General features: G+C 54.0%; 1 protein-coding gene across 1 annotated transcript; it reads left to right on the plus strand.

The window, feature by feature from the left end:
- The first annotated feature begins 355 nt into the window (after window positions 1-355).
- Window positions 356-18,329, plus strand: LOC119114910 (fap1 adhesin-like). Its single transcript, XM_037238969.1, has 3 exons — window positions 356-499; window positions 671-1,073; window positions 18,313-18,329. The coding sequence occupies exons 1-3, from the start codon at window positions 356-358 to the stop codon at window positions 18,327-18,329; spliced, it is 564 nt and encodes a 187-aa protein (XP_037094864.1).
- The last annotated feature ends 6,410 nt before the right edge of the window (window positions 18,330-24,739 follow it).

Genomic DNA, 24,739 nt, shown 5'->3' on the forward strand with positions numbered 1-24,739 from the left:
ACAGTTTCGCATTAGTCAATTGCCCTTTCATTTCTTTTTAAATCTTCCTAAGTGTGCCGCCATTTATTCACAGCACATAATTTATATGATTCCACTTAAAACGAATGTACGAATTCTGTTCCGCTTGCCCAAAGCGTTAGCGTCGACACTCGATGAGATTCCGAGTGACTGCTCTGACAGCGTCGCCATCGGAAACATCCCGGAGCGGCGCTGTTTCCCAGATGGCCTGCCTTGCTCTGCAGTACCTGCAGTCTGCAGCTCATCAGTGACGCGCCGCCGGTCCTCGGTCGGCACACTGGCGCCATATGTGCGCACGGACCGCCCCCTGTCCTCACGCCCTCCCCCTCCCAGCCCCATGCAGTCGGCACGGACCACGACACCGAAGAGACACGGCGGCGGCGGTGGCGGCGGCGGCGGGCCCGGTAGCGTCTCGCAGGGCATACCTGGTACCGTCTCGCAGAGCGTGCCCGGTACCATCTCACAGGGCGTACCTGGTACCGTCTAGCAGTGTGCCCAGTACCACTTCGGTACTGTCTCGCAGAGCGTGCCCGGTACCATCCCGCAGGGCGTACCTGGTACCGTCTCGCAGAGCGTGCCCGGTACCATCTCACAGGGCGTACCTGGTACCGTCTAACAGTGTGCCCAGTACCACTTCGGTACTGTCTCGCAGAGCGTGCCCGGTACCATCCCGCAGGGCGTACCTGGTACCGTCTCGCAGAGCGTGCCCGGTACTATCTCACAGGGCATACCTGGTACCGTCTCGCAGTGTGCCCAGTACCATTTCGGTACTGTCTCGCAGAGCGTGCCCGGTACCATCTCGCAGGGCGTACCTGGTACCGTCTCGCAGAGCGTGCCCGGTACCATCTCGCAGGGCGTACCTGGTACCGTCTCGCAGAGCGTGCCCGGTACCATCTCGCAGGGCGTACCTGGTACCGTCTCGCAAAGCGTGCCCAGTACCATATCACAGGGCGTATCTGGTACCGTCTCGCGGGGCGTGCTCGGTACCTTCTCGCAGGGCGTGGCCAGTATCGTCTCCCCGGGCGTGCTCCGTACCGCCTCGCGGAGCGTGCCAGGTATCGTTTCGCAGGGCGTGCCCGGTACCATCTCACAGGGCGTGCCCGGTACCGTCTTGCAGAGCGTGCCCGGTACCGTCTTGCAGAGCGTGCCCGGTACCATCTCGCAGAGCGTGCCCGGTGCCGTCTCGTCTATACCGGAAACATGTGACATCGTTTGCATCTATATATGTGTCCCATCACGTGACTCATGTAAAGATGCAAATAGATGTTTCATGGGGTTCTGTGCTAACTTCTTTGTGCCCGTATATACCTGACCGACTTGTGTATACCATTGCTAGTGTTAGTATACATACAGGTGGGATGAACCTCAGACCACAATCAAACCAAAACAGAAGATGATTTGCGGACAGCGAGGGGGTTGCTCTGCCTAAGGGCGGTGGCTGTACCCACCGCTACACAGCTGGACAGACAAGGTGGTGGCCGGGCTTATTATTCATTTACTTATTTGATATAGGTCAGGTCCGTCAGCGACGAATAGCCGAAGACAACAGGCCTGTTCCTGGACCCGTGTCATACAGAGATGGAACGGAAAAAGGAAAAACGCCCACACGCCCACACGCACACACCCACGCACACGCACACGCGCGCAGAATGCGACAGAGATACAAGCTCACAGCCAGGGATACAGAAAAACTCCGCATCGCTATGCGAAGTTTCAAAGCATGTTGAAACTGTAAAGTGGGCATGGCAGATTATCCTGGTGGCAGCGCATTAAAACGCTTACCGCCCCGCATGCCAACTGCCGTTTTCGGGCAGCGGTGCCACGATCAGAGGAAATACTACGGAGGCGGCCTTGGCACGTGCTCTACACGTGGTTAGGGAGCTTTAGGTTCCACTGAAACCCTGCGGCTAAAGCTTCAGGCTCGCTTGTACTGCGGGTGATACAAGTGCGGAAGAGTGAGGGATTGGTACATTAATGCGTGACGAGTGTCCGACCAGTCTGGGCTTTTATGCACGCTAGAGATGTGGTTAAGTGTTCCTGAAATGATTTGAGTGGCAAAGTTTGTAATCTGTTGACCGGCCACCGCGCTCTTGGTCGACCCCTGGCGGTGCACTGAAACACATTAGCGGACTGCCGGAAAACCAGGGCCGCTACGATGGTGGGTAGGGTCCCGGGGGGGGGGGAATGAGAGCGGAGATAGGAGACGACAGAGACGGACCAACTCACCTCCGAAAAGACTGGGACACGAGCGAGTCCCAGGAGATATAGCGGTCAAACGTGACATCTGAATTTGTGGCTTCGATACGCGTGATCGGAATTTCGCCGCCGAAGTCGCCGGTGCACAAGGGTAGGCTGTGCATGCTTTGTCTGCCGCCCGGAGGGCGCAGTACAACTTCAGTCTCGTTTATATTCAGACAGTTGGATCGAGCACAAGCGTCGAGCGACGCTAGGCTAGCTCAATGTCATCGATCATCGGGAGGTCATGTCATGTCATCGGAAAGCGGATTCCTCGCCAGAGACGAGAACCTGCGTGTCATAGCATATTGCACTACAACAGCCACGGCAGTATGAAGGTCAAGGTCGTTGTCAAGTGTTGTGAAGAGCAGAGATCCCGGGGACGAACCCCGGAAGACCGTCAGGTGGACTGGTCGGGGAGGAGGAGAGGAAAACCGGAAAGGCAGACACGCTATGTTTGGCCGGCAGGGCTCTCTTCAAATCATGCGGTGACTAAGCAGTCAATCTGCAATTTTGCTGGTAATTTAGAGTGATCGATGACGTCAAAATATTTTATTAAATCAATGAGACAGAGCAAATAATTTTTTCATCCCCCATTGCAGGAGGTATGCGATCCGAGATGTCAAGCTCAGCACTTTCAATAGAGTATCGGAGTCGAAAACCGTCTTTGGGCAAAGAGAGAGAATGGTTGGATTTCAGGTAGTGATTAAGCTGATGCTGCAACAGCTTCTCCACCAATTCCGCAATGATAGGAAGTATAGGGACTGGGCAGGGGCTGGAAGAATTGCCGGGATCGCCGGACGCAAGGATAGAAGACACCATCGCATATTTTCACTAGCTAGAGATGTCTCGACGAGTGTTCGATACGTTTAGAATGTGTGAATGTATGGGACCTATGTACTAAAACCTGCCGTTAAACAGCTGCGCAAACACACGCCTACTCCACAACAGCATCGGCTAGCTCGTGCCGCCGGCTAACTGATTTAGCGCCTGTTAAGCACTTGTGGGCGGCGTTCATCACTCTGCTGCTGAGGTTATCGCTCTCATCACTGCTGCACGCGCTTTGGAGTAACAAGGGAGTCGGCGGCCCTGATTCTTAACATCCCGCCTCATTGCTGAGGTCGGAGACCCCACGATTTCGAAAACAGCAATGGTCTGTGGCCACCAATTAGAGCACGCCACACGCAGTTGTGAAATGTAAAGAACGAGCATGTAAAGAACGAGCATACAGCTTGATAACTGGCCGGGTATACGGCTGGTTATCTGTCACTTGCTTTGAACGTTATCCTACTCTCCGATATGGGATCGGAATTCGGAGAGGTGAATGCATCCAGACGTCAGGAACGAATCTTGTTTTGCGTGGTCCGAGACTCTCACGGCAGCACAAGTAAGAAGTGCTTTTTCTTACCACACATCATCGACATCAGGCAAAGGATGTCATCCAGAAAAAAATCCGCTGTGAATTATGCTCTAAATTACGAATCATGCTCCAAGTCAGGCATTATGTATAGATATTCTGAAACAGATGAGTGCTAAAGGGATTGGGGCAACATTTTCTAAATGTTACATGCCTTCTAAACACATGGCATGTGACCGAATTCACGATTGCCTTTCATCATAACTTTCTTCCTGCTCTCTCCCTGCTGTGGTTCGTCTGTGAACTTAGGATCAGAACGTGGGGCGAAGAGAGGTTGGCACCACTACAGCCGGTATTGGACAGTACCGGTGCTGGTATCAGCTTTCAACGCATTTAACACGTCATCACTCCTGCGCATGTCTACGTTTTCTCGTAAAGGGCTGTCACGATCTCACCAGCCTGTAAGCACTGTCCTAAGCTCACCGTTCTAAACTAGTACCGGTACAAGAGCATCAGTGGCGTTACCGCCTCCGTTTTCGTATCCCTCTGCCAGCAGTAACATGGTGCAAAATCTTCCATCTCTAGTTACACCATAGAAATATTTAGGTAGCCGTTTGCTAAATGGCCTATTTAAGTCAGGTCTGTATACGCCTGTGTCAGTTTTCTACAGACGGAATGTGTTCGTGTGTCGTTTCCGCAGTCCGCACATGAAGCATGTCAGACACCAGGCGAATTGTGGAACATGTTCTCCAGCGTCCGACGCACTATCCCTCAAATCTCATACATTGGCCGGCCCTGAAATAATTATTCAGGTTAGCTTTTTATGAGACATGAAGCTGGGTAATTAGCTAGTCATTCCACACACTCCATGTCTGTCTGCCTCCAGCGGACCGAAGAGGCGGCTGCTGGACGGGCGCGCGCAGCATGACAGGCGTGCTCCGAGGGAGGGGGGGGGGGGCGGCTGACAGGCTGTGACACGGCCAGCTGGGCTGGCCAGATAAGCAGCCGCGCCAGAGCCCCGGCCCGGGGCCAGCTGGACATCTGACCCGGCCCGCTATCTAAACATCAGCAGGCCTCGTGCCGCCCGCCGGTGCGGCCCTGACGTCACCGGCAGCGGTGTCACACGCTCAGATGTCCCACCAGCAGGCCTCGTGCCGTTCATTCGCACGTCCCTAAAGACGGACCAGTGGTGCCCCACCGTCAGATGTCCGATCAGCATCTCTCGTGCTGTTCGTCAGCACGTCCCTGAAGGCGGACCAGCGGTGCCCCACTGTCAGATGTCCGATCAGCATCTGTCGTGCTGTTCGTCAGCACGTCCCTGAAGGCGGACCAGCGGTGTCCCACTGTCATATGCCCAGCGGACACCCGGTGCTGGGACGAGGACGGTCAAGCTACAGGCCGTCGCGCAGATGTGACAATCCAAGGCACTGCTCTGTTTTTTATGAGGACACGTGAATGAAAAAGCACGGATGTTTTGACAGGGCGAAATCAAGAGTTCGGTTTTTTAGTATGTTGGGAGTGAGGTACGGATGCGAGGAGTAGAGGAAAAGCCATGACTGAATGCTTTTTTAAGTGTATGCATCAGTCATGGTGGGCATCTATCTCACTCATTTCCTCACTGAGCCCTTTTGCTCTGCTTTGAACAATTTTTCATTCGCGTCCGGTCCTTGACCTATATTTTCCCCAGCGTGAGTTGTGTGGAGCATTTGGGAGTTTTCGCCTCGCAACTGTGTGGGGCAGTCGTGGGCTCGGGTCCGATTTCCTGCCATTGCTTTCAAATCCCCTGACAATCAGCGTCAGAGATGCCGGCGAAGAATGACGTCACATGCCAGACGCGCTGTTCGACTGCAATCATTATTATTCCTTCCTCCGCCGTCCTGACTCCCCATAACACCAAGTTATGTTTTACTGACTTGCCGTACCACCCCCAGCCCATTCGTTCTGCCTGTCACGCCGGGATTACTTCTCCACCCCTCCCCCAGCCTGACGACACACCAGCACGGCGCTGGCCGACTCCGAAGCCCGTAAAGTCACCTCATGCCCGGCTGGCTGGCGAGGGTGACAGAGACCAGAGAGCTGCCAGCGTCTGCGCCGGGGCGACTCCCTCCACGGAGGCTCGGCCGGCGCCAGTGCACGCGCTTTGGAGAGTTAGTGCGCTGGAAGCGCGCGCGCTGCCCTCTGATAAAGCACAGCCGAGACGTCAGGGAAGAGCGGTGCACTCCTTCATCACGCCACGCTCTGAAACACGACGTGCAAACGAGATGATATTTCTGCGCTGACATTTGCCATATGCTTTTCGTGCCCTCGTGAACACAATGCTTCACCAGTTGTACCGTCAGAACACTCAGTCTGAATATAAACGCTATAGTTGCACTGGGATTTCCGTACATTTACAGCGCGTTTCTCTTCTGGGTAATGTGCATGATTACCTTGATCGCACTGCAGCCTCGCCGTCATGCCAGTGCAGTGTAATTCAGTCCACTCCCCGTGCCCCACCGCCGTTCCCACTTCCTTGTGACGACACCGGGTCATGTAGCCCGGTCGTGGCTTCATTGTCACCGGCAACGGTAAAAGTTCTCCAGCAAAAACGACCCTGCTGATTGAGATGTAATGAGCCTCTAACTCGGCACTTTTGTTTGGTGCGGCTTGAAAGCCGCCATTGCCGTCAAGAGAACAGTCTCCGACAAGTTCTTCGCTGTCGGTTTCTCCACACGCGAATGCGAAGTTCCGCCACACCCACCGCGATCTGAAGCTGTGGCCTCGGTTGCCGAGACATAGGTCGAAAGCTGCACTGGTAATGACCGGAGAGACCGGGCTGTGGGTCCTTCCGCACCTGCTGACGCATGGAAAGTGTCGTCGGGTCATGATGGTGCATGGGGGGAATGAAAGAATGCTAGTGCGCGAACTCTCAGCCAAGAGCTGGTTCGGCCTTTGCGTGCTTGTTGACGTATGTTGGCTATTACATACATACTTAAACCTTTTCTTTGTAAGGTTACACATTGAGATGCTTAGCTTTGCTCGCATGCTTTTAAAGAAACTGATGCTCTACAGCAGAAATGCTCGTAATATTTGGTTTAGACTGGCATGTGGTATGTGGTATGTGGATATGATTCATTACTTCACAAAGTTCAATCTCAGCATTGTTTGACATAAACCCGGGCAGAAAACGCATCCGGCGGTCACCAACATCCAAGGTGAGATGGGTGCATGTCTGGTCAAATGACGCCAACATAGCAAAAACAGACCGGGAGATCAAACAAGAGGATACGATGGGTATAATTGGGCTGTGGCGTTACAAGGTGTAATTAGGAACCTTGTCGTGTTTATTAGTAGTATGGCGTGAGACACGATAGCCTTAATGTGGCGGCGATGACTAATTACGCTCGTGACCTTCAGCGGACGGTGGTGTGACGGTAGCCCTCGTCACAGGCCACTCCAATGTCAGCCCATACAGTGCTCGCGACGGGATAACAGAATGCTGCCGTACCAGTGCACCCCGAGGCGAAAAAAGACGTTTGAAGTGTGTGTGAGTGTGGGGAGAGGGGGGGGGGGGGGAGGCGTAGGTCTTGATCCGTTTCTTTCTACGCAAGGCTCCTTCATAATGCTATTGTTGGCGAAAAGCTTATTCCCTTCCGTGAATTCTGTGGGCAGCTGCCCTCGGGGAGGACGGCTCTTCCCACGCTCCAGCGCTTTATTTCGGACTCTCGCCACGCATGTCAAGCAGAGATGCGTTACGCTCATAGCATAGCCGCAAGTCGAATACCAGAAATGGCTCTTGAGGCGTGTCACACAACTGCATAGATAATGCGAAGCGATGAGTACGTAAAAGCTGAAAGAACCTCAAAGCACCTCTGAGTTTCGATTCGAAAGCATCTGCGCAGGAGCGTTCCAGAACTCAGATCATGCCCTGTTTTACGTTAACTGCCATAGATCACCTTATAGAGTTGACATAAATATCCCAAAGAGAGGGGGTGGGTGACGACACACCCAGCTTCCCAAGCTCGTCCAGCTAGTTTCTAAATCATGCCACTGGACCATGTATCAAAGCACCAAGCACGAATTTGTTATCAGCTGCCTTCTGGACCGCTGATGCCACTGCCGCTTGTCTACGGTTGGTGCAAACATCGCCAAAGCCGTTGCAAACGCCATTCCTCCAACATCAGCCCACCGAACGTAGTTCCCTACCTCAGGCCATCAGCAGAGGGGCCCGATCGGCCACGGGGCGACGACCGCGGCCCGCGCCAGCACACCACGGGCTCACAGTGCGTTCGCGTGTGATTGTGACGGCCGGGGTGTTTAAAGGCCGCCGGCCGGTTCCGGTCGATTGCGTCTGTTTAGCGCCAGCTCCACATGGCATCCGGTGCCGATGTAAACAAATACCGCCTTATGCATTATTCCGCCGCCCCCTGGTAGGGACCGCATGGAAATGTGAGAGGAAGTGGTGCGAAGGGGTACTTGGGGCATGAAAGAGGAGAGAAAGAATGAAGTATGAGGGGGTGGAGCGTACAGGAGCAACATAACGACAGCGAGCGTAAAATTCGCTGGAACCCCAAAAAAGGTAAGGAGTGGCAGGCCGGAAGGCCATACCTGAGCCTGGGTCGCCCTCAGCGCCGCTCCACAGCGTTCCCCTGGCCGGGAGGCCGTACCTGAGCCTGGGTCGCCCTCAGCACCGCTCCACAGCGTTCCCCTGGCCGGGAGGCCGTACCTGAGCCTGGGTCGCCTCGAGCGCCGCTCCACAGCGTTCCCCTGGCCGGGAGGCCGTACCTGAGCCTGGGTCGCCTCGAGCGCCGCTCCACAGCGCTCCCCTGGTTGGGAGGCCGTACCTGAGCCTGGGTTGCCCTGAGCGCCGCTCCACAGCGCTCCCCTGGCCTGGGGTCGTAACGGGCCCGACGGTGGCCGGTCGGTCACCCGGGCCACACACACAGCACACACGCGCACCACCGCTTCCCACCATTACGGCGGCGGCGCGCCGCACGCCCCGGGCGGCTCGGAAACAATCCGACACTGCCGGCGGCGTCCGGTTCCCAGGCGCACCGGATCTGTCTAGGGGACGGGCGCCGACGGTCCCGTGAGAGCGGCCGCGGCAGATGGATGCCGCGCCCCCGGGCTCCGCCCCCGGCCCGCGCCCGCCACGAGAGCACAGCCAGCTGAGGCGAGGCTCGATACGCTGCCGTACTTCTGAACTTACCGTCTGTGGTTAGTTCCCTGCTGCGTGGACTGCTGCTTTGGTTGTTGTCACTGCGCCTGGCTGCAAGTGGACGTGGCGGATGCAAACCATTTGCCCTTTTGCACCTTTGAGGACAGGTGATGATTATTTGCTCATTGCACTGATGCGTGCATGTTGTTGCAGCAAAACTGCTATCTTCGAGAACCATGGCTCCGGGAACTGCAATGGTAAAAATGGCACGCCCTACTTGAACCTGCCCATCAATGGCGGGCGTTGAGAGCTGATCTGCCGGTCGCCTTTGTTTCATAGTTCATAGCGATCCTGAATAAAGCGATTTTGATTAGGCTATCCCAAGCACATGAAATTATGAGAACGGTGGTGAACAGCGTTACAGCTATTACCGTGATTCATTGTCGAGCTATTTCAGGCAAGTGGGTCAGGAGTTTATCCGGACGCACGCTGGGTTTATGGTGGAAAGCAAGGGGAACCTGACGCTGAGAAAATGCTCCCGGCGATGTATGTGCACCACGGCCAGGTGCATCCGTTCAGCAGAGCACCCGACCCAGTTACCTTTCTAGGCAACGGAGATATCTGGGGGCATACGCTCACGTGGTCTGCCGGTTCTCTTCTGTTGTGCGCTCACAGCTTGTATGGGGAGAGGAAAGCCAGTTAGATTTACCATCACCTCGAAGTGTCTTCTGTCCCGTAATTTGATCGCCAGATTACGGGAGCACTTCGGAGAGGATCATCAGACATCGAACGTCGGCCACTCCGGGACTTCTCCGCACCTAAGAGCGTGCGCGCCGTCCGCCAGCGCAGCCTTCCTCCCGGTCCTCCCCGTGTCGCTGGAGCACCGCGCTCGAGGGCGGAAGCCGGTCTGGATGACCGGGCGAACCCCGGTCGACCCGCCCCCCTGCACCCACCTCACCCGCCCCGGCCGGCGCTAATGACCGCAGTCCAAACAGAGGGCTACGCCGCCAGCTGCGACCTCTCCGCCAGCCTGGAGACGCCCGCCGGCCGGAGGACGTCGCTCTCGCAGGCAGCTGGCTCTGCAGCTGCTGACCGCGTCCCCGGCCCCCTATAGGACCAAGCTGACCCGCACAATCGGTGCTATTTGGCTGGCAAAGTGGGCGCTGTCACGAGGGTCCGACACGTGAGTGGCGCCGGACAGTGACTCCCAAAGCGGGGAAAACACGCCGGCATCCTGGGGTCGGCCGCACCGCGGCATTATGGCAGCGGCGACTGCCGCACGAATTGGTCCCAGTCAGCCATTGTTTGCTAGAGCGCGACACGAGTGCGGAGGAGGAAGGCAGACCCCTCCCGTCCCAAACGTCACCTGCTTCACATCGGTGACAGGTGAGCACAAATGATGGCAATGGCTAATTGGGGCTTATTTAAACCCCCAAATTGAAAAGTGGCCTCATCCAATCAATGCCACAAGAATGCATCGTTCAATGCCAATCCCGTGAACGTGCAGTGCATTCTGGGCATAAAGCTGTTGGTTTTCCCTGTAGCCACTTTGCTAAGGAAGGCTAACCAGCGTAAATATGTGCAGTACCTTCCGAGTATACAACGGCAAGCTTTCCTTGGCAACTCAGGGCAATCCTCCCGGATTTGAAGCCTGTGGCATGTTATGCTGGGAGTTGTGGCTATCCCGCGCACCAGGATTTATATATATATATATATATATATATATATATATATATATATATATATATATATCGGTGCGTGTACGCCATTTGACGTGCAGCTGTACTCGTTCCGGCCAGGTAATAAAAGGAAGTGTAATAACGTATAGACTGTTGAGGAAACAACAGTCTACAACTTACGCTTACCTTGATTACCGTCCTTCATAGGCACCGTAGGGAATGCGCGGTTCAGAGATGTGGCATCATTTTTTGCTTGTCAGGGAATGCAGACAAAAGCCGCTGCATGCAATAACTACTATAGGGCGCCCTACGGCTGTATGAAGGCCTGTTACCTACAAACCGAACTGTCGCCTGCTGGTGCGCCAGCTTCCAGCACCTGTGCCGCCCATCCGCCACCTACGCTGGCACGGGGGGAGGCGTTTCCAATCCGCACCACGCGCCCCCTGCAGGAGAGGACGCGCCATCGGCGCTCCTGGCTGCTGCGTGCACCGGCAGACAGCAGGCCAATTATCACCACCAGCCGACAAACATGTTGCCTGGTCTCGAGCGTGACCTCTGCTCCTGTTGCGCGCCTTGGCGCCATCAGCGGCGCAGCAGCTTAAGCGGCCCGTTAGCCGGACTTTCCCGGTGTCGGCGCGCTTCCTCCGGCGCCGCCCGCCGCCGAGGCCGGCGCGCTATGGCAGCGGCGCGGCGTGATCCGGGAAAACAGCCGGTGGGCGGCGGCGACCCGGCCGCGGGAGGGCGGTCGGCGCCGTGTGTTTTCACTCTGGGCTGCGCGGGGGTGCGGCGGCCGGGGCGGCGTCTCGCCCTGCAGGGTGCAGGGAGGTCGGGCGGCGGGTCAGGCGCGCGCCGCCCGCCGCCGACGCCTCTCGGTCGGAGCCGCCGCCGGCCTGGCTCGGCCGCGCGGCGCCCGACGTTGCAGAGGCTGACATGCACTTCTGGCACTGGCCACTGATGGATGCAGTGCGTTTTGTGAGTGTGTGATGACAAGCAGACGGCAGAGCATGGCCTCTGGCCGAAGCAGGCGACAGGACGAGGCCTTTGGCAGAAACAGGGGGCAGGACGAGTCCTCTGACAGAAGCACCCGACAGCACGGGGCCTCTGAAAGACGTACGCGACAGGTTAAGGCCTCTGACGGAAGTAGACGGCAGGAAGAGGCCGCTGACAGACGTAGATGGCAGAACGAGGCCTCTGACGGAAGCAGCGACAGGACGAGGCCCCTGACAGAAGCACACGGCAGGACGAGGCCCCCGACAGAAGCAGACGGTAGGATGAAGCCTCTGACGGAAGCAGACGGCAGGATGAGGCCTATGACAGAAGCACATGGCAGGAAAAGCCGGCAGAAGCAGACAAGTCTCCGAAGAGCTTGGTGAAACGGCGGTATTGCGAGGAACAGTTAATATATGTTAATCTATCCTGTATCTAGAGCGTCACCCCACTGTAAAGTGTGAATCGGATCCGCCGAGGCGAGCTGCAAGTGCGCACTAGAATATGACGGGCGGAGTAATGTTTCCAAGACCTCGGCGACAGAGGCCAGTATGGTGAGCATCTGGCGATGGCAGCCTGACGTGTGGAGATAACCCACAATCACACCCGCCCAGCCCAACGGCTAACAGCAGGGGGGCCATTGTCAGCTGCCTGATTCTGAGGTCGATCTCGCCGCCGCACATCAACCCCCGCTGGGAGCGGTGATCTCAGAGCCGCGCCGACTAGGGACTCCACCTCTGCAGACACGTGTTGCCAGCCGCAGGTGCGGCAGGGCCATGACGTCACTGTCAGTGGGGGTCACGGGTCAACTGTCATCGTCCATCCGGGGCTGCCACCTGGTGAAGGCTCGCCAGCCGGCCCCGTGTCGCGTGTCGCCTGTGATAGTGTAGATCACGTGTGCAGCATGTCCGCCGGGGCCTTGTACCTACGTCCGCGGCGATGGAAAACACGGCGGCTGGGGGCTGTTCCCTGTGTATTGGCCAGCTGTGGCCAGTTAGTTATTGGATTTTAAGGGCGCGCCAACGGCGCTGGTTATTTGCGTCACAGCTGTAACTGATGTCTCAGCATAGGAAGCTGAGCGACCTGATGATTGTCTAAGAACACTACGTTTGCCTTACCAAATCCGCTGCGCCAGTGCTTAAAAATACGTGGCCTCAGAAAAGCAGTGGGGCTGGAGTATATGGCCTATATTTCAACTTGGAGCCGTTGCAACCATCTGATGCCACTGAACACTCCGTCCCTGCAGCACGCCCAGCACAGACTCAGCTTCATTAAGCGCTCGTCAGCAACAGCTGTCAGGGATGGCTTCAATTTTACCAACTCAATGACCAGCACCACAGCTGCAGCAGGTTGTCTGCCCAGTGTTGTGCTGTAAGGACGGCGCCATGTGTTCTCCTGACCTTGGGTGCGCAGACGGATACACCCATGGCCTCACCTGCCCCTGCGCCCACCAAAGGCGTCGGCACAGTGTCAGGGTCCAGCCAGCGCGGCAGGCGCGCTCCGGCACGTGAAATTGGCCTGTTTTTCGCGCGACACAATGCGACGCACTTTACGGCACGCGAGCGTGCCTCAGCCGGCAGCTGCCGACACCTCCTGCGCGACGACAGCTGCTTCTGCGCGACGCCGTATTTGCGCGCCCGATGGAAGGCAATCAATTTGGAATTCTGCTCCGTTTTTTAGGCGATTGGAGCCCTTTCGGCTTTGAGGGCGCCCGCGGCGCGCGCGGGAGGGTCGGTCCGCATTCCAGCAGAGGTGCTCAAATATCCGTGCATTCAGCGTGCCATTGTCGCTCGGCGGCCGGCGCCGAGCCGCAAATTACCCATTGTCCGGCGCCGTGACAGGGCCGCTGGCGAGCACGCCCTTACCCCCTCCCCCGGTGCCAACCGACCTGACCCCACCTCCCTCCACCCAACACAAGCAGCTACCGGAAAATTACAAACAAAACCAGCCACGCATGGAAGCCGTCGACTAGCGTAAAGCGTGCTGCAGTGCTTTATGCGGTAATGCGCTGCAGACTGAACGGTGGGAGTCTGTGATCTGTACGCTGGCAGTTCAAATGCGAAGTGAGAGTTAACAGGTAGCAAAAAGGGTTTGAGCTTTGAGCTTTGAGTTTAACTTTTGAATTTTTTGAGCGAATGGACGACGATAGGTATCATATTTTGACTTCATGAAGGTTAGGGAGGCCACTGAACTAGAATGAGCTCGACCGCCTTTTTTCTGTGAGTAACATGCCACTCAGGATGGTTATCGCTGCCGTAGTCAACTCCAGATACCAAAACGATCTCGAGGGTTTGGTCATTTCAACCTTCTAAAGGTTAAAAAACTGAGCTGAACTGAAGTGAACACAAGCGGCCTTTTCAGTAGGAAATAATTAGCTGAAAGGTGGCTGTGGGAAGACCGATGTCACTTCAGACACTGGCATCGACTCTTGACACAAAATAACTTTGTTTGACTTTAAGTTAATCCCGTGGTCACCACACACAAATCCAGCCTACCTACGGAAACTAAAAGTTTGACCCAAATGAGCTCACATTTCTTCGTATCTACCCTGAGAAAGTAATGTCTCTAGCTTTCTAGAGTATTTGATATATCAGCAAGGGAAGTTGGCCCCCAACACCAGCGCGTCGCATTCAACCGGTCACCCGAGAGCGTGTTACCAAAGCGTGTCCAATTGATAGTACTAAAGTTACCAATGGGTATTTATCGGCACTGTACCTACCTGGTGCACATATAGACCACCAGACCATGAATATGTTCCGTGGCTCATATTTTCAATTCGGTAGGCTCACTGTAGCTTCTACTGCATGCTTCCCTCCGACTTCAACTCACAAGAAAATTTTAAAGAAATCAACCAAACTTTACTTTGCGAAAATTTGGCCGATTCCACAACCGACTCCGGCGCCAGCCAACGTCGAGCTCGTGTATGCTGGCAACCAGCTCCTGGTTACAGCTGATGAGAGCGGCCTGTGGCCTTTGGGCCAGCACCCTGCTGGTCTGTTCAGCCCTAACCAGCGCTGCTGACGCCGGGGGCGGCGGTAGCGCTCGTCCCCCGCTGCTGCGCCGCCGCCCCTGGCCAGCAAAGTCGGACGGTCATTTATTGATCCTATTACGTCCCGCCCGGCTTGATTAATGAGCCAACGGTCGGCCACAAAATTCCATCACGATCATCAAGGACGTGATTAAAAGTGTCGCCTGTTTCTCGTCGGAGGTGGACAGGGAACAGAACATCGGAGAGTGACTGGAATCGCCAGTTAACAACACCACTGTTGGGGCCTATGGCAAATGGAAGGTGGACAAAGACCACTTCGACGTTATTATCTTCCAATTGGTTTGTGTCAGACGACCTATATTTGTCTCTGTAGTGGTGAAGGATTGACATTTTACGGGCTGTAGCCCAGGCCCTCATCATATTTCTGCGTTCCATTTTGGGATCATTGGTGGCGACGTGTGGCGCTGTAACTTTGCAAAATCTCATTAGTTTGTAACTAAAAAAAGCAGTTTGTAAGTTCGTAGAAGTGAGATTCGTTTGAAAACGAACATGTCGTGATTAAGTGTACGATCTTAGGATCATGTGAAAAAGCATCCTGCTGAGCTAATTGCATCACATCAACTGGAACCACTAAAGAAACATTCCTGCGTCGAGTAGCTTGCGCTGCCACTTCTTTGAGGATTGACGATGATGCGGCCAATCAAAGGACACCAAAACCTGTTGTATGTGTGCTCGTATCAGGAAAACAACATTTTTTTCGTAAACGATAAGCACATAACTTTATTCATTGTGCCTTTATTTTGTTTGTCCACGTGTTGAAATTGCATTAATATCATTTGTTAACACGTGGAACGTATCCTGGGTTCCTTCCAGAAAGTATGTTTCGATGCCACGTAAAGCAGCTATCTCTAAGACCTCATGGGCACATCCCGAAAGGTTCTTTCTGGTCTTCAGACGTTACTCCTGAGCATTAAAGATTACATTTGAACGAGATTTAACACACGCTAGGGTGGGGGGTTAATTTCCCAGAATTCTGTAATATAGCTGTTACAATGACACCTGCCACTTGTTAAGTCGCTGACCTGTGGCAAGTCAAACTCAGGCCATAACACCAGTTAGGACAATTCCTGGGGAATAGCTCAATCTGATGAGACAGACTGTCACACACAGCCATGCATCTCGAAGAAGATTTTTAGACAATTAGCCAAATGAATTGAGGATTGCGGCAAATTTCATTCACCTGCCAAGTATGCGGGTCAGGCTAAGATCAAAACCAAGCCGCTTTTTTACAGGAGAATCTGTTTTACGCGGTAGCTTCTGATGCTCATTTCGAATTTCTTGATAACAGCGACGGGAACAGACATCTTTCTTTGACTTCTTAAAGATCAGTGGAGCTCATTGTTCTTGAATGACCAAGATCAGTCTTTTGTGGTCAGAGGCACACTGCCTAGCGTAATCCTTTATGTTAATTCAACTTTTGAAACATCAGTCTAAGGTCTTTTGTCACCGTGACTTTCTAGAGGTCAACCAAGGTCACTGCGTTGAAATGAACACAAGTGGCTTTTTGCTCAGAGCAAGTGTCTAGGCTCAATTAAATTGCGTATGGAGGTCTTGGGTGTTGAAGGGGTCACTTTGGACATCAATCTGGAGTTTGTTCTTGTTTGATCTTATTTGACTCAAAGATCACAACCCTGGGACCTCAAACTTTGAAACAAGTGATTTCACGTATAGCTCAATCCATTCTGTGAATTTGATGCCTCTGGGCCTCTTGATTTGTTGAATCTGATGAAATCAAGTTGACCCCCCCTCCCCACACGAGCGCATCGTTTTTAAACGGCCTACTGGGCGGATGTTCATGTTGCGTAAGCACTCATTTTTTTCACGGCAGCTATGGTGCGTGTTTTATGCCTTCAGCATCATAGTTGCCCGTCACTTTGGACTCAGACTGAGTTCATATGAGGTATTTAGTGGCATTGTCATATGATTCATGGTAGGTCCACACTCGAAATATGGTGATGCTTTAAAACTCAACCGAAGACCGAGATTTGGACTGCGCTTTTCAACAAGAGCTTTCCACACTCTGGATAAATGAGATACGCGACAGAAATTATGCATTAATTCATTTCGTACACACCTTGTGGTGTATAAATTGGGTAATGCATGCCCTCGTATGTACGTGGATGCGTGCGTTCACATAATCCCACTTGGCGTTAGTGTCATTTATGCACATAAAACTACGCTTGAAGTGGTAATCGCATTAAATGTCGTCAGGAACTTACATGCAAGGTAGCCCCCAGGGAACGTGCTCCAGCCCTTACCAAAGTCATAGAGTGTGTTGATATATATACATATATATATATATATATATATATATATATATATATATATATATATATATGTATATACTCGACCAAATGTCAACACCACAAAAGTCCAAGTAAACACGTAAGAATAGTAGGATCGAGCACAAGCAACATTACTGTAGGACATGCATGACATAACCCGCGTTTGCGCCACGTAGCTCCGTTTCAGCGTGGCGCAAACGTGCAAACTCCGTCTCCGTTTTTTCAGTTGTGTTCCATTGTGAAACCCTGCATATGTCCCTAAGTGTCGCTGAACACAGTGAATGTCATAACTGTTTTCCAGCTGCACGCTAGCTATGCCAATGTAATACGCCATTCAGCCGACGACGAGCTCGATAAACGTTGCATGCAGGTTTCAAGATAACGGCAGCAAATGTGCAAGTTTCAGATCAACCCCGTTTCATTTGCGCATAGCTGGCTCCATTAATTTGTTAACCCTAGCAGCCGCTCTCACTTGCGGTCTCGGCCCGTCCCGAAATACTCCATAAATCCATAAATCTCGCCCCTGATGGAGCATAATTGACACGTGCTGAAGGAATCTTCCATCAGCTAATGGCTGTGAACGCCTACGATGGATTCGCTTAACACCAGCTGCGGACTACCGGCCAGCGTACCAGAGCCAGCCGGATCCACCCCAGATCCACATAAATCCGCTCCCAGTCCACCGCAGGCACGCGTCGGGTCGGATTATCGGAGATCCTCCGCGGCTGCGGGGCTCATGTCTGATCTAGTCATGGCCAATGGGAGGTACACCAAACGTAGTGCGGTGCATATCTAGACAAACACACAGCCATCAGCCACAGCAAGCGCAGCATATTCATTGCCCAGCCAGACTGCTTGGCCGGTACTCACAGTCGCAGTCGCCCTGCGTCTTCGCACGGGTCTCCCCTCTCTACCGCCGCTCCCACGTGGCCCGAGTGCCGTCGGCTCTCCTACAGGTGGGAAGCGAGCCCGTCTGCTGCGTGGGACTCCGAGCCGACCGCCGGCCCCACCGCCGGGCCCGCCCCCAGCAAACCGCAGACATTCGAGGCAGGCGGGCCGGAGCCGCTACACCCCCGGCACAAACCGGCTCCAGGGTATCCAGAGCCGTTCCCAGGGTACCCGGAGTCCTCCCGGTGCCGGGGTACCCGGAGTCCTCCCGGTGCCGGGGTACCCGGAGTCCTCCCGGAGCCGGGGTACCCGGAGCCCTCCCGGTGCCGGGGTATCCGGAGTCCTCCCGGTGCCGGGGTACCCGGAGTCCTCCCGGTGCCGGGGTACCCGGAGTCCTCCCGGTGCCGGGGTATCCGGAGTCCTCCCGGTGCCAAGGCGTCTCCTGTGGTGCTCCCAGGTGAGCTGGGCCCGGTCTCAGAGTATTTGGAGCCGGACGCGCTCCCAGGGTAATCGGAGCCGTGTCGCTCCATCACGTGACGAGCACCGGTGGGAGCGGACCCAGGCGGCGTCGGGTGGGAGCGCCGGGCCCGGCCCGACCCGGCCCGGAAGGACGCCGCCTAGTTCCGCCGGGCCGGTCGAACCGCGGTGGAACCGTGACCGCCCGTCACGCCCGGCAGGCGCCACCGGCCGGTGATGTGCCGCCGTCCCTAGCAGGGCCCTCGGATGTGACCGGGCGGGCTCTTACAGAACCCAGCCAGATGTGACCGGGCCGCGGTAAGTGCGGAGGCGCCCCGGGCGTCATCGGGCCGGCTTTGGACGGATCCACCCATGCTTGTCGTCAGGTTACTTACCGCCGCCGTCGTAATCGACGTGAGATCGTTTGCGTCATGTTCTCTCACACTGACAGCCGTGCCTGGTCAATGAGAGACGCCGTGCGATTAAGTGACCACATAATGATGATTTGAGACTTACAGAAGCGACGTCTGTTTGCCCGCAAACACATAGGTATGAACACGACGCAACTCTGAAGGTACAATAGATGCGTATACTGGAGCTTTTGATGCACTGAGGAGCGGGATACTCTGAGTAAATATCTAAACGTGAGACATTCAGAATTAGTTGTGCGTGCGGGGAGAACATCGTTGCTGAACGATGTCAAAAGAGACGTGCTAATTGCCTAACCTCACCCTTGGTAAAACAGCAAGATTTGTATCTTTTTGGATGTCCTGGGTGCGACGCACGCGCGCCTTACCGCGTAAGCAAATATTAGTGGAGATGTGACCACGGTGTGGCGACCACGAAATAATGTTCAAGTGCTGTCAGATATGCGTTCTTTAAGGTGCACACGGAGACTACTGGAAAATCACTTTCACCTGATGTAAAACGATGCACCCAAGACTTGAGGACGTGATGAGTCAAACCCCAATTTCAACAATAGTCGATTATGTTGCATTGATAAACAGCAGGTTAAAGAAAGTTTGCTGCATGCTGTCACGATTTCATGCGGTGCCTTATGAGTGGATCGCCGCTTCTTGGTTTTGTCCTGTGTATCCAGATTCATTTTGATGAGTGTCCGTATGGTCCCGTAATGACCAAGTGGTTAGTGCCTTCAGCTGCCGTGCGGAGGCCAGGGTTCGAACCCCGGTTGGGCCATGGACCGTGAGCACTAATATGGCCACTGCTGTCGCCGTAGCTCCATGGACGACTGCACTACGACATACGCCGAGTTCCCTAACAAATGCATCTGCAAGGAGGTTATCAAGGATTTCAGCACCTGCGACGCAGTTCAAATGCACGCATCGTTAAGTCGTCATAATTGTCCCCCACCAAACTAGGCAGCTGTCGCATCCTGGGCCAGGCAGCGCCAGCGACGTGAGTGGAGGTTATGAGGAATTGAATTGCATGGCCCTACAACGCTCGGTTGTTCAGCGGCGGTAAAGGGAGGCACAGTATCTGCGTGGGTTTCCAGTCACGACTGGAAAACAAGGAAGCCGTTTCTTTCATATCGCGGCTGACGCGCGCTGTGACGTCAGTGGGACGGTATGTAACGACAGATGCGTACGAGGCGCATTTAATTTCCTTCATCCCGGATCCCAATTTGTTTCGCCATTTCCAAGCCTACTAGGTTTCTGCAGAACCAGAGTCTGGCTGACGAGGCAGTCAGGTATTAAATATCCGGTTAGGCATTGTCTTGCTCGAAGCGCAGCCAGCAGCGCTAGATAATGACTGGCGCGCCCCCCGGCGACGCTCACCGAAGCCTGCTCGGCAGCCAGGACGCAGAGTGGAATCCAACAGCCAATCATAGGCCTGTCCTTTGAAATGTCCGGACACACCTTCGTCTTCCGCCAATATCCCCGTGACAACAGAATTGAAAACTGCAAGACGTTTGTCATTGTATATTTATCATTTTTGATATAAAATGGGTTTGAGAGTTACGGCGCTATTCTTAAGTTATGTCCGCCATAGCTGACAGCACCACCCAAATGCCTGTATTATGTGGCACAAAACGCTGCTCGTGATCAAGGTTTGAAGTTAACGCATGTCTGCATTTTAAAAATAATTTTAGCGCTCAAATTAGTATTTATTTTATTATAATATTTTCCTATTTTAGAACAAACGTGAAATGCATGGAATGCTTTTGAAAACGGGTATATCAGTTTAAAACACCACACACATGGCGAACAGCCCCTTTTAGACTCTTTTAGATCTGACGCGATGGCCTGACGCGATGGTCTGATGCGAAGGCCTGACGCGATGGCCTGACGTGATGGCCTGACGCGATGACCTGACATGATGGCCTGACGCGATGACCTGACGTGATGGCCTGACGCGATGACCTGACGCGATGGCCTGACGCGGTGGCCTGACGCGATGGCCTGACGCGATGGCCTGACGCGATGGCCTGACGTGATGGCCTGACGCGATGGCCTGACGTGATGGTCTGACGCGATGGCCTGACGTGGTGGCCTGACGCGATGGCCTGACGTGATGGCCTGACGCGATGGCCTGACCATTCGCGTCAGGCCATCCCGATACGCCTGCACCTGTTGCCTCGCATTCCTCAAAGTTTAGCGCAATTGGAGCGACGAGACCTGCGCGATGAACGCTGCTCAGGTTTCCAACTGCCAGCCCACCGATAACAAGACGCGCGCCATGACCTCTGTGGCACTGGAAGCGGTCTCGGCGTCCTGTAGTTTATCACCGAGGCTTAGCCGCGATACCTTTCAGCACTCGTTTGGCGAGGCCGACTTTCTCCAGATGCAGTGATGACGGTTCCGGAAGGAAATCGGCTGCAGAGGCCATGTCGGGTCGCCGCTCTCCCAGCCAACTCGAGCAGACCAGCAGCGCGGCTCGCCCCACTCCCGGCACGCGCCGCGTCAGCCCGTCGTCTGGAGATCAGTGACGTCACGCTCTCCGGGAGGTAGCCTCCGGCATTGCCAGGACCAGTCCAGTCCCGGCGCGCGCCGCGTCAGCCTGCTGTCTGGAGATCAGTGACGTCACGCCCTCCGGGAGGCAGGCCGCGGCCTTGCATGCCTGGCCTTGCGGCCGAAATCCGGTCCCGGATGATGTAACGGCACGCTGATGGGTGCACGTCCTGACCACTAAGGCTTAGCTCGCTACATGCACGTCGGTGATGGCTTATTTGCTAGCGAAAGGGGTTCCGACTGGTATTCCAAGGCAGCGGAGCCAGATTGAGGGAAAAACCATGCATATCGCAGATACTTTTGTTTTGTTAGGATTGCAGAACGTTTTGAAAGAGCAGACATAACCAACTGGCATGGTGTTAGTGGTGATATTGGTTTTTAAGCAAAAAGGGGAAGTAATTGCAACATGCCAAATCGTGCAGAGCAGCACAAAACAATTCGAATTACCCATAATGTCCACAAATGGCAGCACGCGTCGCGTCTGAGAATAACGTAGCACAGCGCCGAACGTAGCGCTGACGCCGAACAAGAGAAAAAAGTGGCAGAGAGAGAGAGAGAGAGAGAGAGAGAGAGAGAGAGAGAGAGAGAGAGAGAGAGAGAGAGAGAGAGAGAGAGAGAGAGAGAGAGAGGAGAGAGAGGAGAGAGAGATAGAGAGGGAGAGAGAGAGAGAGAGAGAGAGAGAGAGAGAGAGAGAGAGAGAGAGAGAGAGAGAGAGAGAGAGAGAGAGAGAGAGAGAGAGAGAGAGAGAGAGAGAGAGAGAGAGAGACATCACAGATCTCGCAATTTCTAAAATTATCAAAATGTCCCCGTCTGCAAGGTGGAAAATGATCCACCCGTATGCAACAGATCTTCATCAGGATGGCTTGCCGAAGAGACCGTGATCTACGAGCGGGGCTGGTGGCCGATCGGCTTACTTGAAAAGTGACCGCGTTTTCAACTCTGTGAATGAGCGACTGGACTCACCCGGCCGTCACCTTTTCTCCATGCTAGTGCCCTTTCAGGCACTAATCGCATTTCCTTGTAACAGAAAAACGTAGCGTGCGCCTTGAGCTTTTAAACAACAACGTTTAGGCGACACTTAAGACGCTATCGTTTACAAGTTGTGCTGCATGCATTTTTAAGATTTTAAATGCCGTTTGATTGGACATAAGTTTCCTGGAACATTAAAACTTCAGCAAAGTACCCGGGCCGAAATCGCGCCAGCCAGACGTGAACCCTCGAAGGTTCGGATTGATCCGCTTAGACGTGAACCCTCGAGGGTTCGGATTGATCCGCTTAGACGTGAACCCTCGAGGGTTCGGATTGATCCGCTTAGACGTGAACCCTCGAGGGTTCGGATTGATCCGCTTAGACGTGAACCCTCGAAGGTTCGGATTGATCCGCTTAGACGTGAACCCTCGAAGGTTCGGATTGATCCGCTTAGACGTGAACCCTCGAAGGTTCGGATTGATCCGCTTAGACGTGAACCCTCGAAGGTTCGGATTGATCCGCTTAGACGTGAACCCTCAAAGGTTCGGATTGATCCGCTTAGACGTGAATCCTCGAAGGTTCGGATTGATCCGCTTAGACGTGAACCCTCGAAGGTTCGGATTGATCCGCTTAGACGTGAACCCTCGAAGGTTTGGATTGATCCGCTTAGATTGTCACGTGCGGTCGAGCATGACGGATCACAAAGGTTGTGTGTTTTGAAGGGTTGATGTCAGGCCTCGGCAACCAGAGCAAATAGGCACGGCACCAGCGGCATGGTGTATGCGCACGAGCTTAAGATAATTTTCGAAACACTCGATATGGTGCTGTCGGTTGGTACGCCAGTAGTCGGTCGAGACTCAGCCATTGTCGCAGTTGACGGAAGTGGTCACTTACCAACGCAGCACGCTGTGACCTAAACCTAGAGCGCACGGAACGGGTTAATCATAAGGGGTCTACGTAAGTTTAATCCATATCTAAAATGTTCAGATTTGTCACGACACTATCGTCACGGTGAACAAAAATGTTACACCCCGCGGTTTCATTGAGTGTTATTCTCTGGCACGTCCAGAATCTTAGCCAGTCAATCGTCAAGTAGCGTTTTTCGTGAACTGCGCGCGAACGCTAGAGCAATACAGATCTGCCTTCTGAGCTCCGATATAAGACGCACCACTGCACTGACCCTCTCCATTTACAAACCATCCATGTGGTTCCCAAAGGTGCTCAGCCTCACTGAGTTGTGTATCATTCACACGATGACCATAAATAGCTTTTATGTCCGTCCTGCCCCTTCGTCCCACGTCATGAACGACATCTAGCTGACAGTTTTATTCACAGAGAGCATCAGCTTGTCAATCTGATTTATTGCGCTTCGTTTTTGCAAGGTGCTTGCTATCTATGCTGTAATAACTCCGCATAACAATGGCTTCAACACAGCAGTCAATTTGGCATTCTTTCCAAAATCGCCTCGCTGCAGACGCCTTTGTCACAATAAACTATAAACCATTCACCAAATGGGCTGATTCGAACACTTTTAGGCAACGGGTATTTTAAAAAAGAGTGGCGAGTAACCCCGGCACTCATATCAATAGATAATGCTGTTGACCTTGTAGTTAACGCCAACGACTCATGCCATGATCAAGTAAAACTGTTCCACCGTTTTCGATAGCACACATTTTCACCGTAAACCCTGGGGTTTGATAGGACTGAGAATATGAATACATGGAGCAGACAGAACAGACATGAATACTATGCAGAATATGAATACATGGAGCAGACCACTCAGCCAGTGTTGGCTCTCAGACTTGTCCCACCTTTCCAGACCCAATTCCTACACAAGATGGATCTATATTCGCTTACCTCTTACAGCGGACGAGATCGTACAAGTGGTTGTTGGTCGATGGCGGTGTTCTGCACTGCGATGATATTCGCGCAACGCAAGTCAGATGATATTGACTGGAATGTCGGAGTCTGGCTCGTGCCTTAGCACTCCATGCCGGAGGAAACACCGCGTCTGTTATTAGCTGTTATAGCAGATATCCTGGGCTTAGTGCATGTGGGGCATGGCAGTGCAAGTAGCAGCAGCATCTCCAGACAGCGCCTCAGTGCATGTGGGGCATGGCAGTGCATGTAGCAGCAGCATCTCCAGACAGCGCCTCGGTGCATGTGGGGCATGGCGGTGCCTGTCCTGCCTGTTCCGCAATCCCGTCCTCTTGGGAACCCCGCATTACCCTGGGAGGAAACTCCGGTTGGGAACGCTGCCAGTAAACTGCCCATTCCAACCCACATTGGCGTGAGGTCCGAAAATAGGATTTCAGGGCAATAGGTATTGCTAGCTTGTATGCGACATTCGAAACCACGTCTGACGTAATAGCCAGCAGCGTCATGCTCAACTGAACCTCATTCAGACAATGATGTGTGCGTATCATTAGTATGCTATCACATTTAAAAGTCGAGCTGAGACTCCATTCATGTCTGTACCAAAGCACGAGCCCCGGGCGCGACGCCACCCTCCCGATCCGCTGCGGAGAGTCCGCTTCTAGTCCGCGCCGACCCCGTCCCACCTTTCACACGCGGCCTTCTACGCTCCCGAGAAAAGCCGCCCGGCGTTTGTCATCGCCAGCAGGCAGCGGCTGCTGGCGGCGCGGGCAGGTGAACCCACCTCAGGAATCTGGCAGCGCTGTAATGTGGCAGCTCGGCCGTCTCTCAGCAG

The sequence above is a fragment of the Pollicipes pollicipes genome, unplaced genomic scaffold, assembly GCF_011947565.3.
Source record: "Pollicipes pollicipes isolate AB1234 unplaced genomic scaffold, Ppol_2.1 Scaffold_3087;HRSCAF=3621_pilon_pilon_pilon, whole genome shotgun sequence".
NCBI classification, from domain to species: Eukaryota; Metazoa; Arthropoda; class Thecostraca; order Pollicipedomorpha; family Pollicipedidae; genus Pollicipes; species Pollicipes pollicipes.